The sequence below is a fragment of the Podarcis liolepis genome (genome assembly GCF_965112155.1).
Source record: "Podarcis liolepis genome assembly, chromosome: 14".
Lineage (NCBI taxonomy): Eukaryota > Metazoa > Chordata > Lepidosauria > Squamata > Lacertidae > Podarcis > Podarcis liolepis.
The window spans coordinates 38,711,345-38,726,022 of record NC_139569.1 but is presented as its reverse complement, the minus strand read 5'-3'; the positions used below and the strand labels follow the sequence as shown (position 1 = coordinate 38,726,022).

At 45.6% G+C, this 14,678-nt stretch overlaps 1 protein-coding gene across 2 annotated transcripts in view; it reads left to right on the top strand.

Moving 5' to 3' along the window:
- Positions 1 to 14,678, top strand: part of ADAMTSL3 (ADAMTS like 3) — a 281,389-nt gene that overhangs the window by 45,269 nt on the left and 221,442 nt on the right. For both annotated transcript variants that reach the window (XM_083475290.1, XM_083475291.1), the window contains exon 3: positions 7,082 to 7,201. In XM_083475290.1, the coding sequence (XP_083331416.1) occupies positions 7,082 to 7,201 (120 nt within the window). The remainder of the gene's footprint in view (positions 1 to 7,081; positions 7,202 to 14,678) is intronic.

Genomic DNA, 14,678 nt, shown 5'->3' with positions numbered 1-14,678 from the left:
ATTTTTCTGCCTCGCCCTGAATGTGATAAGGCATTTTTCACGAAGGTCCAATCTGATACATGATTGACATTTAATAACGGAAAGAAACCGGTGGAAAGATTTTGGGACACCTTGCAAGGAGTTACCGTATTTTTCGCTCTATAACACGCACCAGACCATAACACGCACGTAGTTTTTAGAGGAGGAAAACAAGAAAAAAAATATTCTAAACGAAATAGTGGATATATGATTTTTGTGGTTCATGCTGTGGCCACAGACATGTGATCTGACAGTAAGTTTGGAGTAGCCCAATGCAAAAATCCTGAGGATCCATGTGGATCCATGCTTTGTAACCACGGAGGAGGGAAGGAAGGGGAACCATGGATCCTCTGCTCATGACTGCAGCAGATCCCCCCCGCCACCCGCAGGCATTCGCTCCATAACACGCACAGACATTTCCCCTTACTTTCTAGGAGGAAAAAAGTGAGTGTTATGGTGCAAAAAATACGGTAATTAACTCTCATGCCACAGGGGAAAAGTCTCTTCCCATTCAGTGCTGTTGCCTTTGCTAAAAAGGGTGATTTTACATTACACATACTTCTGTAAATCAAGAAAATCTTTAATAATAAAAAATGGGGAAAAAATAAATAAAACTCTACTAGACTGCACCATTAGCTAATCCATTGCAATTATCAATTTTTATTTTTAACTTTTTACAGCTTCTTTTGTACATTACTATGCATGCAAACTACCTAACATAAGTAGTAATAAAGCTGCTAATAGTAATGGAAAGATTAAACTTAATATAATTAAGCCTGATGTTCAATTAAAACTGCCCACTATGCTAAGCACAATGCCAGAAAAGACGATAGTAGATTATCTATCTTGCCATCTAAACAGCAAACATACCTATTATACCACCTTCCTATGACTGCTGGACAATAGTGTTTCAGTGGTTTGCAACCATCTTTCAGTGGTTTGGAAAGCCTTGACCAGCAAGGATATTCCATGGATATTTTTTAACCTGATGGTTGCTGAATTACAATCTTTGTAAAAGAAATACAATTTTTTTTGGGGGGGGAGGGTGATTTTGAAAGAAAATGCAAAAAGGAATTCTCTTTCAGCTAATTATAACAGAGTCTATTAGCAGTGTGCCCTTGCCCTGCTGGAAAGGGGTTGCACTTGGACTTCTCTGGAAATGCAGCCACTGAAGTTATTTTAATTAAAGCTTGTCTGTTGATACTCGTTTATTCCCAGAGGGGGGTTATTGGCTGAACCGACGGTGCTGCTTACATTAGATGTGATACTGGATTTGAGAATTAATTAGGACAGGGTTGCGGACTCCTGCTTGCAACTTGCACGTGCTGGAGTTATCACGGACTCTCACAATCAGGGTCTTTTCCACCAATCACATTGATATGAGGAAGTGCAAATATATATATATATATATATATATATATATATATATATATATATATATATATATATATATATGAAAGTCAAGATAGCTGGACCAGTTTTATAAAGGCCTTTGCTTCTTTGGGGAGAGTCTTGGCCACCAAAATCCCTGTAGGCAGTGTACGCCCACACTCTGCTTATACGAGAAGCCTAGGAGCCGGGCTCATAATTGTAGTCAAACCCTGAAGTAGGAGTGACTTGGATGGGAGTGAGACCTAAGGGGAAATAGCAAGAATGAGGCATGAGGAATAGAGCCAGGATCTCAAGGCAATAAACAAGGCAGATATCCAGCATTTACTCAAGCGGAGAATTGCTGCTGCAATGAACAGGCAGCCTCATGCCTGCAGCTGAGGCCTTATATAAAGCTCCTGGGTCATTCGGGGTTGGTGAGTAGTGCAGCCAAGCAGAACGCTGTGGGTGGAGTAAGCGGAGCCACTTAAGGGTTGAGCCCTACTGGCTTCATCACTGCTGAGCAAGGCTTCGAGCCTTGGATCTCCCACAAGCCGCTGGGTTCAAAATGTCCTCCCCTGGCCTGGGGATGGGCTTAGTAAGTGCTGAACACAGAACAGCCGAAGTAATAATTCTGCTACTTTTGGATCCCACCTCCAGCTCCCTTTCCCAAAGTCTTGCTGTTTTTATACTGCTCTGCAGTGTACCCACAAAACCTTTGTGGGGAGTGGGCAAGGCTTTGCAGGTACCAACTTGGTAGACTTATTTTTTATTATTAAAAGCATGCAGTGGGTCTATGTTATAAGGAAGCAGCTGAGGTCAGACATTTTCCCAGTACAGTGGTACCTCAGGTTACAGATGCTTCAGGTTACAGACTCCGCTAACCCAGAAATAGTACCTCAGGTTAAGAACTTTGCTTCAGGATGAGAACAGAAATCGCGTGGCAGCGGCGCGGCAGCAGTGGGAAGGCCCCATTAGCTAAAGTGGTACCTCAGGTTAAGAACAGTTTCAGGTTAAGAACGGACCTCCAGAATGAATTAAGTTCTTAACCCAAGGTACCACTGTACAGGCACTCCCCCTCCCCCCAATGCACGAGCACATATACATGTGGCACAGGGAAATAAATATTGATTGGCTGCTCCTATCTGTGGCTCAGATCCCCACTCCTGGCACTGTTGCTTACATACTGTCTTCTCTTGTATATTATTTACTGCAAAGCTCGATGACTACACCCTTTGGTGACGAAACGTCTGATTACCATAACGACGTCCGAGCACTGAACCACTGGTATATCACAGGTGGACTCTTTATTATTGCATTTGCAATTGTTCAAGATAAAATTGAATTTGGAAAGGGAAGAAATTAGCACTGAGCCACTGATATATAAGTATGATAAAACCTATTTTGGAAAGAAACTACTTTTGCCATTTTTATGGACATTTATTGTTTGTTTTGAAGATAGTTTCCTAAGTGATATTGTCTTATGTCGATAGAGATAGGCAGGGGGAAGGGACCGGAACATATGGGATCGGCATCTGTCTGCTGTGCCGCTGGGTCCTAAAGCAGCTCCTGGCACCCTGGAGGATAGGCGACCCAGTGCGCCACTAGCTGCACCGTCCCAGGCCAGTGGAAGAGGCGCAAATCCATCTCCTAACAACATGGGGTTGGGGCGCGGAAGAGAAGAGGGGTTGTGGGGAGAGAGTGTGAGGAGCTGAGCCGATTGGGGAGGCTGAGGGCAACAAGAGCTGCTGGGACAAAACAGAGATGGGAGGAGGAACTCAAAGAAGTGAACAACTGCTGCCCGGAAGTCGCTTGGGGCTGCTGCCCAGGAGAGACTGGAGGGAAGGCTTGGGGCAGCAGCTATAGCAGTGGACTTGAGTCTCTCTCTCTCTCTCCCTCCCTCCCTCTCTCCCTCCCTCTCCCTCCTCATCCTGCACCTTCCTTGTTCAAGTGGCGTGCTCCCCACTTTACGAAATTTCACTTACATGTGCAGATGCCCAGAACGTGACCTCTGCCTAAGTGGGGGAATGCCTGTATATAGATCAGTGGTTCCTAAAGTGGGTGGTAGCTCCCCTAGGTGGGATTACCTAGGGGGGGGGGATGCAAAGAAGCAAGGGGTGCACATGGGGGGGCTGCTGGAAGTGTAAACAACTTGAAAAGCTAGTATCAGTGGATCAAGTTCATCAATTTTGTCGAATTGATTAATTGTTTAAAATGTGTTCTGAATAAATGTGCACTCTCTTGAATTTTTATTGCGTTATTTTCTTCCTTAGTGGTTTGTGCAAACCACCATTCTGAATAATGCTATTTATAGGGTAGGGGGCACCGGGGAGGAGTTTATGTAACCCCAGGGGCGGTGGTACAAAAAAGTTTGGGAACTGCAGTCGATTAGTTGTGGTGTGGGGTGGGGGGACGACGACTTGTGGGCCCAGTCACTCTGCATCTGATTCTGCAAGCCTCCCTAGCTCACTTGTCCAAAAACCTAAATTCTGTTCTACCCCTAGAGTGTGACCTCCTTATTTCCACTTCAATTTGTTTCTCTTTATTGCAGCCCATCCTTCACAGTTGGATCTGGCAGTATATGACTCCATTGTGATTCCACATTAGTAAATTTTATGTGTAGATCCCTGTTTCCACTCCTTAGGTCGCTACCAAAGTATAAGAAGGGCCCCAGGATTGCTCCTCAAGGAACTCTACTGGTTGCTTCATTGCGGTTTTGTCTTTCAACACTGCTATTTGTCTTCTTTCCTTCTAACCTTCTCTATTCCCTAATTCCCAGTGTCTGTATCAATGCCCATCTTTTTTCTGTTTTCTCATACTATCAGGTGCTCTGTGGAAGTTTGTACTAAGAACACAATTCAGTAGTTCTGTCATCTGTTTCAGCCTATATTGAAGCATGGTGCAGAAATGAGTAAACTTAAGCAGTATGTTCCATCTGCCTTAGAAGTACCGTAGACTGGCTGAAACATCTTCAGATACATGAGTTCTAAAGTAGCAGCATTGGCATGTCATATAATTGTTTTGTTTTGTTTTGTTTTATGGACCTAGAAGTATCTTAGTTTGCCATCTCTGTGTTGAATTGACTGCTGTCTAATTGGTGCTGTGCCATCAGATGAAAAATATAATAAATGGTTATTGCCTACTGACAAGGATATGTGAAGGACAGCATCCATCACAATTTCAAACCCTTGTAAAGAATCCTGAAAATTCTGCAAAGAGAAAAATATACAGTGGTACCTTGGTTTACAAACTTAATCCATTCTGGAAGTCTGTTCTTAAACCAAGCGTTCTTAAACCAAGGCATGCTTTCCCATAGCAGCGGGGAACTCTATTTACAAATGGAACACACTCAACAGGAAGCAAAACATGTTCCTATTCCAAGGCAAAGTTCACAAACTGAAATACCTACTTCCGGGTTTGCAGTGTTCTTAATCCAAGTTGTTCATAAACTAAGCTGTTCCTAAACCAAGGTACCACTGTACTACGAATCAGAAAGAAAGAAAGGGATAAAATAAGTGTTCCTGCCTTGGTATCCTCTGGATATTGTTGGACTACAACTCCCATCACCCCTTGCTGGCGAAGGCTGATGGGAGCTTTAGTCCAACGACATCTGGAGGATAACAGGTTAGAAAGGCTGCTCTTTGCAAATGTTTGTTGAATGCTATGCTTTTGCACTTGTTCCAAACGATATTTCACCCTCAGTAGTGTTTAGTAGGCTGCTGCTGCTATAAAATTTAATTTTTGCTCTCTCTTCCCCTATTTTATTGGGTGCTTAATATCCAGGCCAGTAAAGATTGCAAAACTCTTTCCATTCTAACAGTTAACCTCTTGGGTTGAAATTTTCCATACTTCTGGCCTGAGTTCAGATTGCTGTAACTGAGTGCAATCCAGAGCTATTAAAACAAACGGGAGTTCTGCCATATTGGCTTCAATGGGATCAGGGTTGTTTGCATCCATAGGCTGCTGTTTTGCCCAGCGATGGATAACTTTTCTCAACTTGATGTCAGTGACATTCTTTTATCATTTATAGTGTTCTGCTTCTCTGCTTTAAAGCACTAGCATAGTTTGTAATAAATCTGTAATAGTCTATAATGTCTTGAACATTTTAAATGTGGGTTAATGATAGAGAGGATGCAAGCAATTTATTAATTGTCTCAATCTCATATTGGGTTACAATGCTATACAGTTATTTGCTGTGACGTGTGGTAGATTTATTGCAGCTGGTGCGGGTGGGGTGAAATCTGGAATAAGACCGCAGTGTGAGGGAGGGTTTAATCTGGATCAGAACCATGTTGAGGACAAATGTTTACATTTCTTCCTCCCCTCACCCATGCTGTGGTCTTGATCAGGACTGTGCCTGCATAGCGTAACAGCAGCATTATGCAAATCATTAAAAATTGCATCATTTGTTCCTAAATCATTTCCTTCATATATTTATACTTTTATTGACAGTATTGTACAGTACTTACTTACCCTAGTGTTGCAAGCTTGGAAGCCAACACTTCTCTCAGGAAGCATTCATGTAAGGGCTAATATTAGGATTTATTCAAGTATTCCCACAGGCTTTGTAATAGGAGAATACAAGTCCTATTTTTCACCCCGGGACCACTGTGCCAAGTTGCAGACCTGGGATTTTCCAGAAGACCTATTTGTTGAGCATTTATCCTGATCGCATGGGAAGAAAAGGGTTCCTTTAATCACAGTAGAACGCAGAAAATTCTTTACCTCCCTTGCTCTTCCCCTTTCCGCCCTTCATGCTCTCTGTTTTTGCTCTGTCCCAGCCCTTAGCGTGGCTTTTTCCAATCCCAATAATAGAATTGTAGAGTTGGAAGGAACCCCAGGGGTCATCTGGTGCAACCCCCTGCAATGCAGGAATCCTGCACACAGTCTTCCCTGGGTGGGCTCGAACCACCAACCTTCGAACCACCACCAGGCGCACTGACCCATTGCGCCACAACTAAATCTTTGACCATTTCCTCCTCCCTCCTTGCTATTTCTCTCCCGTCACCTCTCTCTTCCTCCTCCCAGCATCTAGCCTTGCTCTTTCTCTCTCCACCACCACTTATGCCCCATGTATGCTTTTCTCTGCGTGCCAAGTGTGTCTCTCTGAATTAAGTGTGCTCTAGTCTACCGCGAGGGACGCGGGTGGCGCTGTGGGTTAAACCACAGAGCCTAGGAGTTGCCGATCAGAAGGTCGGCGGTTCGAATCCTCACGACGGGGTGAACTCCTGTTGCTCGGTCCCTGCTTCTGCCAACCTGGCAGTTCAAAAGCACGCCAAAGTGCAAGTAGATAAATAGGTAAACTGGAAGGTAAACGGCGTTTCCGTGCGCTGCTCTGGTTTGCCAGAAGCGGCTTAGTCATGCTGGCCACATGACCCAGAAGCTGTACACCAGCTCCCTCGGCCAGTAAAGCGAGATGAGCGCCACAACCCCAGAGTTGGCCACGACTGGACCTAATGGTCAGGGGTCCCTTTACCTTTAGTCTACCACGACCTCTGGCCCCACCTTTCCCCAGCTTCACCTATTGTAAGCTGCCCTGCCTTGTTCTTCACCCCATCAGCCCCAGTGGGCAGCTGCCCCTGCTGCAGAGCCTCCGCCTTGGTCACACGCCATAGCAGGTCTTTCAGATGCTTCTGTATGTGTTGGGCTTTCCTTTTTCAGCAGCCGTAATACGATCTCATCTAATCTTTTACAGACGAGAGCAGAACAGTCCCAAGGTGCATACTTCTTGCCTGAGTTTGCATTATCACCACAAGGAAGCTTCTTGGAAGACACCACAGGAGAACAGTTCCTCACCTACCGCTACGACGATCAGGTTTGTCTGCTGAATATGAAAATTACGGAGTTCTTTTTAATCTTTCCAAGGGAACAATGGGGCATGTGTGCTCTCAAAGCAGGCCTGTTATCTTAATGTCTGGTGCAGTATTTATAAAGGGACAAACAGCAGTTTTAATATTACCATATTTTTTGTGTATAAGACGCCCCCATGTATAAGACGACCCCTGTTTTTTGAGCCCCAAAATAAGAAATAAATAATTGCAACATTCCGTGCATAAGACAACCCCCAATTTTAAACTTTAAAAAATTTGGGGGGGGGGGAATATAGTCTTATACACATAAAAAATGCAGTATTTAGTTTTACTTGTGGGCTTCATTCTTTGACGAAATAAATAAAAAATAAAAATGGCACCAAGAGCAACATTGCAAAAGCCAAAACTTATAAATCTAATGCAAAACAAAGATGTTATAATGCGAAATATATATAGAAAAGTATTTGTACAAATAGCTTTGCTAATAGAAAAGATACAGGGGAAAGCAGGAGACGCCAAAAGGTATGTAGAATTGGGTCAGGAATAGTGCCAAACCATGGTTTAGTGCTCCTAAATGTGCCATTTGTATGCATGTTCCTCCTTCCCCCATGTGCCATGATACTCTTCCTGCCTGTCAGCAAACAAATTGGATTTTGGAACCAAAGCTAGTGTAGTGTAGTGTAGTGTCTAACTAAGGTCTGGCCATAATATTGCACAACAGTTTAATAGACAACTATTGAAGGGGAAATTGCATAATAGTCAGAGGTAGTCCTACCACCTAACGAGATCATCTCAGCTGGCAGGTTTGGGACACAATTACATGTGCAAAAGCTATTATGACATTGACTAGTGCAAGTTCTCTTGCAATGAGTGCAAGAAGCACAGTGTCAGGGAACTGCCATTGGCTCAGGGGCGAGAGGAGAGAAGCCGGGTGGATTACAGAGAGCCCTCAACGATCGTGGGAAGCAGCACTTCCTCAGCGGAGGAAGGAAGCCACGCCTCCAGTGGAGAGGAGATGCAGGGCTCGGAGGAGGTGAGGCGGTGCCAGGACACCTTGCCTGAGCAAAGCAGGGAGGAGAGAGGTCCTCCGTTACCCACGCCTTCCTTGCGCAGTAGGCTTCCGCGCAGAGAGGGAAGGTGCAGACTGGGCGTCAAGAAACTACTCTGCTGGGGAAGGTTTAAGGACCGCCCACTCTCAGATTCTGCCAGTGAATGAGCAAGACACGGAATAGTGGTGCTCTGCATTCTAACGGCTTTTATCACCAATAAGAAACCTTTAAAACAGACTATTGAAGGATATTGCCTGATTGCTCTCTAGCAACCAACCGATACCTCTAACACACAGCAATGTGGCTTGTGCTCTAGAGCAGTGTTTCCCAACCTTTTTTGGGCAAAGGCACACTTGTTTGATGAAAAAAATCTCGCGGCACACCACCATTACAGCCCCGTGACGTCAGCGCGCAGCGTCACGCCGGGAGGGACGCACAAAAGTGAAAGTTTTCAATTTTTTCCCTCCCCCTTGCCGGGGAACCTCCAAGCTTTGGGGGTGGGGGGGGGAGGAGGCAGCAAAGCGAGGCAGGAAGGAGAGCGCGGCTTGGCTGAGTGAGCTTTGGCAGGGAATGAGAGCCGCGAGGCGGGCGCTGCGGACGGAGGCGCTGCCCGCCGAGCTCGCAGCTCGCCCGTCGAAGCCTGCACGATCACCCGCCGCGGGGAGCCGGGGGCGGCGGCGCGGTTGCTGGGCAGCGGCGGGGGTGGTGGTGGCGGTGGCTGCTTGCCGCCCTCCTGGGCGGAGGCGGGCACGGTGGGCACCGGCACGGCCAAGGGCCCCTGCTTGGTGCTGTCGGATGTGGGAGCTCGCTCGCTCGCCGCCCCGCGTGTGCTCGCCGAGCGGCGATAGGATGTAGCGAGCGGCGATGGGGCTAGCCGGAGAAGAGAGGGCGAGCCCCCTCCGCTCCGGCCCTAAAAAGGGCAAGCCACGCCCCCTCCAGCCAGCCAGGAGGCGTGGCTGGATGGGATTCCCCTGCTCTCGCGGGGGCTGAGATGGGATTCCCCGCTCACGTGGGGGCGGATGGGATTCCCCGCTCACGTGGGGAAGGGCGTGATGCCCGCAACCCCACCTCCTGGGGCAGGCCCAGTGGCGAGCGGATGCGCAGGCCCAGTAGCGAGCGGCGATGGGATGTGGGAGCTCGCTCGCTCGCCGCCCCGCGTGTGCTCGCCGCCACCGCCCCGCCTCTCACCGCCCGACTCGCCCGCCTCCACGGAACACAAGGCAAAGTTCCACGGCACACTAGTGTGCCGCGGAACACCGGTTGGGAAACACTGCTCTAGAGCATCTTCTGAATTGTACTTTGCTCAGAGGTGGTACTGTTTGGATTTCCCCACCCTTGGTACCAAGACGACCTTGTCATAGATCATCCAACTTTTCTGGCACTTGCCTGTTTAGCATCCCGGGAAGGCGAAATCTGATTGCGTTCATAATGCAATTTGAAGTATGTGTAGCTTGTAGGGAAAGACCTGCCAAAGAAGCTGAAAAACATCTTCATGTATTCGACAACGGCGGCGAGAGTCTTAATAGCACAAGGATGGAAGACTGAGGAAACTCTGACAAAAGAAGTATGGCAAGAGAAGCTGATGGACTATGCAGAATTGGCAAAATTGACACATAAACTACGGAACAAGGATAACTGTGACTTTAAAGATGAATGGGAACCTTTTACAAAGTACTTAAAGATGCAACAAAGTGAATTGGACTCCTTGGCAGGTTTTGAATAAACAGTCACAAACTTTTTTTTGATAACAAACAGCTAGACAAATTAAGGATCTATACAAATCTGTAACATGCAGAGAATAGCATTTTATAGCGAAACCAGAGATCGGAACTGAGGGAAGTTGGGGTGGGGTGGGGAGGGGGGTTGTTTTATGGGAAGGGGGAAAATGGGGGGGAATTAAGGATGATATGTTTTAAGATAATATGTTTTGTTTAAATTTTTAATAAAAAATCTATTTAAAAAAAATGAAGTATGTGTAGCAAGGAGCTGTATTTATGCCTGGTTTAAAAAGCCAATTGCCTTTTCTAAAAAGGAATTTCTTGAAACACCTTCCACAAGGTGCAGCCCATAGCAGATGGTAAGCTAATTCTTGTGTCCTGTTTTTTATGTACCATTTTGACTAAATGTGGTTTCCTTAACAGAGAATTGTTCATTTTTACTGGATAAATTTATATATGAAATGAACAGATTTTCATTTTACACTTTCACAGTTTTTGTTTATGTTGAGCTTGTTGAAGTAGAACGTTAAAAAAGTTAAATTGTAAAGAGAGGGTAGTAATGGATGAAGCAGGGAGTCTGGAAAATAACAAACCATGTTTCTTATAATTAAAACAGCAGTGCGTACTCCAGAAGCCATAGATACATTACACTAAATGTGGAATAGATATAATGGCAAAGAAAGCAACATGAAAGGGACCCTGTTAATCTTGGCAGACGATCTAAAGTAAACCTAGGAAGTGTGTGGCCTGCTGTGGAAATTTACTCATAACACAATGTGTCCCAGAATCCCATTGAACTCCACATCAAAACAATCAGAACTGCATTCATGGGTACTTAAAGCACATTGCTAGTGCAATCTGAATAATGCAGAGATTTATAGAACAATGTGAAAGAGGATGGTTTGTCTCTCACACCCAGCACCATTTCTGATCACAGAGCATCTTGGCTTCTGGAAATTCTGTTGTTGGGAGACCACTCTTCACACCTTTTTCTGTGTATAAGACAACCTTTTTCTGATTTTTTGGGTGATAAATTGTGGGCCGTCTTATGCACGGGTTAATATGCTAAGTAAGCGAGGGCTGGTGCTGCAGCCGTAGCAGAGAAATGTTGGAGAGGAAGCTGCTTACCTGCTCTTCCCATCTTAGGAAGAGTATTTGGTGAGTGCCAGTGTGCGGTGTATTACGGCACCAGTTCCGTCAGCCAGAGTGGGGCATCGTCGAAAAGCTGCTCAACAGCTTAGCGAACTTACAAAAGAAGCTCGACAACTGTTGAGGGCTCCCAAAAATAGGGATCGTCTTATACATGGGGTTGTGTTATACAGTGGTACCTCCGGTTACATATGCTTCAGGTTACAGACGCTTCAGGTTACAGACTCCACTAACCCAGAAATATTACCTCAGGTTAAGAACTTTGCTTCAGGATGAGAACAGAAATCGTGCTCCGGCGGCGCGGCTGCAGAAGGAGGCCCCATTAGCTAAAGTGGTGCTTCAGGTTAAGAACGGACCTCCGGAACGAATTAAGTACTTAACCCGAGGTACCACTGTACATGTAAAAATACGGTATGTGGTGTTGAGAGGGTGGTTATATGGTATTGGATTGCTAGCTAGGGCAGGAACAAGGGTGCCCAGTTTCTAATCAGGGCATTTTGTATTTTGTTGGTATTTAAAGAATAAAAGGAGAATTCCCTGGATGCCAAGATCCAGCATTTGGGCAAGTACTCTTTGGTGAGAGAACCCCAGCAGAGATTTAAAATCATGAAATATTCATCAAAATAAAGCCATTAGACCTTCAAAATAGCCCCCTCTAAGTCGCTTACAAAGCTCCCCACTTTGTTAGAATAGAAAGAGACCGCACTTTCAGTAGTTAAAAATGGTTTGATTACAAACTCTTCAAACGTAAGATTCATTTGCTTTTCCATACAACTGCAAGAAAAGACTTAGTTTTAAAATTGGTAAATGTTTACAAATTATTTGTATAGAAACACAAAGACTGCTTAAACTGCGTGGTCTGAGCTTGGAGCAGGCAGCCTAGACCAGTGTTTCCCAAACTTTTTTGGGCAACGGCACACCTGTTTACTGAAAAAAAATCTCGCGGCACACCACCATTAAAGCCCCGCCCCGTGACGTCAGCGCGCAGCGTCACGCCGGGAGGGACGCACGAAAGTGAAAGTTTTTTCCCTCCCCCTTGCCGGGGAACCTCCAAGCTTTGGGGGTGGGAGGAGGCAGCAGAGCGAGGGACTGAGGGACGGCGGCAACTGAGGCGGCGGCGGCTGTTGTGGTGGTGGCGGCGATAGCGGGCGGAGGAGGGGGCGGCGGCGGGGCTTGAGGAGCCGTCGCCGGGAGTTGCTGCTGCTGTTGTTGCTGCTGCTGCCCGGACATGCCGGCCTCCTCCTCCTCCGCTGTCTCGCGCTCCTCCCTTTTGCACGCGCTGCCCCGCCGCTCGGCACCACCACCGCGGAGCCGCCCGACTCGCCCGCCTCCCTCCCACGGCACACCAGCCAATGTCTCACGGCACAGTAGTGTGCCGCGGAACACCGGTTGGGAAACACTGGCCTAGACATCCTTCCTGGTTGGGTTCACGTGGTAAAAAGGGAAGAAAAGAAGAAACATGAGTTTGGTAACCCTTACTTCCAAGGTGAGGGAGTGTGACCTGGCTAAACTTGGCAGGACAGCTTCCTCTGTGCTCTTAACCCCTTCATGCATTAATTAGAGTTAAGCATTTTGGTTATCTGAGGCTGATTTACCCCACACACGCTGTATTAATTGTGCATATTTGCCTTTAGTGATGCCATCAAGTAGCCAAATCTGCTTCTCCACATAATGTGGTGATGTCATCCACTTTACAATAGTGAGTGACTGGCTGGTATTTCTCATGTGAATACATTGCCCTTACACTCAGTTAACTACGGTAGTGTGCCTGCAGTGATGTCATTCTGTAGCCAAATCTGATTGGCAGCATGGTACCATGACATTACCCTGTTCTTTCCATGACACCTGATCAGCTGGGATCATCCATGCCTCGAATCCAGGAGGGAGACAGAAGCAGTAATCCATAAGGGTAAATGCAACCTACTTCTTATTAATTATTATTAATAGCAGTTGGGGAGAAAGGGAGCACTTAGAATCTTTGAGCATGTTGGAACTTCTGCTCATGCTTTTGGAGATGCTGTTGTGTTATAAAAGCAAAGTACTTCTGGCTTGGGTTTACCCTAGGGGTTTCTGATTCAGATGACATGTACCCTGTTCTAGACACCTGGGAAAGTAATAATATATCAAGCAGTAAAACGCAGCTGCAATACGGGCCACGTTTATGACAGTCTTGTTAAAAGGAAAAGTGGTTGCTTTTTGATCAAAAGAGTTTAACTGAACGGAGAGATATTTGGATGAGGAGGCAATAAAGCCCAATTTAATCAAACATGCTTTGGAAACCGCAAAGCATATGTCAGTGCTGAAAGGAGACAAAGAGCACGATCCATTGGACAATAATGCCTGTGAAGGTGTTGAAAAAAGATTTATTTCATTTTCAGTCTGGGGCGAAATCAGAGCCATAAAATACATTATTTGCAAAGCCAGCATTTGAGTGAGTCAGCTATTGCTCGTCCCACTCCCAGTTTCACAGAAAAGGGACTTTGCAAACTATCCTTTTCTGCGCAGTTTCCCCCTCGCTCTCATTTCAATATTGCCATTTCTGCAACTCAACATTCACTTCCTTTATTTTATAATTTTAAATTTTTTTTCAAGATGGCAATTTTGCTTAAGAAAAGGGGAAGGCTTCTACATAATGTAACCTGGACTTCCATTCCTAAGTTGGTATGTAACCTGTTTAGAATAATGCCACTACTTCCACACCTTTCAGAAAGCATTTGCTACCCTAAAAGACTTACTGTTAGTGTGAAATGGGAGACAAGTAAAATATTAATAGGAACAACTTGTGCTCTGTTCTGTTGTAGCAGTGTTGCATATGGATTCATGTTCTCCTCTCATAGTTCATTATGCACTCCTTTGGTCTGGCAAGAGTGCGCTTATGGTTTTAAGCAAGGCTGTATAAAAACCTTTTTACGCTGTCTTGTAGGTATTAAGGAACTACATGCAGATGGAAAGGTTTGCAGTTCTACACGCTCATATATTATCAAATAACTGGGTGGGGGAAGTAATAGTGATTTGCCAAGGCAGTATCCCTGTTTCATAGTAGGAATACAGTGGTACCTCTGGTTACGAACTTAATTTGTTCCAGAGGTCTGTTCTTAACCTAAAACTGTTCTTAATCTGAGGTACCGCTTTAGCTAATGGGGCCTCCCTCTGCCACCGGCCACCGCCGTGCGATTTATGTTCTCATCCTGAGGTAAAGTTCTTAACCTAATGTACTACTTCTGGGTTAGCAGAGTCTGTAACCTGAAGTGTTTGTAACCCAAGGTACCACTGTACAGTTAGACACCAGTCTAGTGTAGTTCTTGTGCAATACTATTAAAGACAACAAGTTAAGGAGATCCGAGTTTAAATTCCCACTCCTGGTTGAGCCTCGGCCATTTGCTATCTGGTGCAAAATCCCCCATGCATACAGTAAATTTTTGTGCACATTATTTACACATTTTTGTGGCTGCATCGTTTTTGGCATTTATGTACATTCTTTGTTGAACTTGCATTAAGCATGAATCTCATATTCAGCATGTGTGTGTCTACCTACACTCACGGCTTTGTGTGTTTGCGTGCGTGCA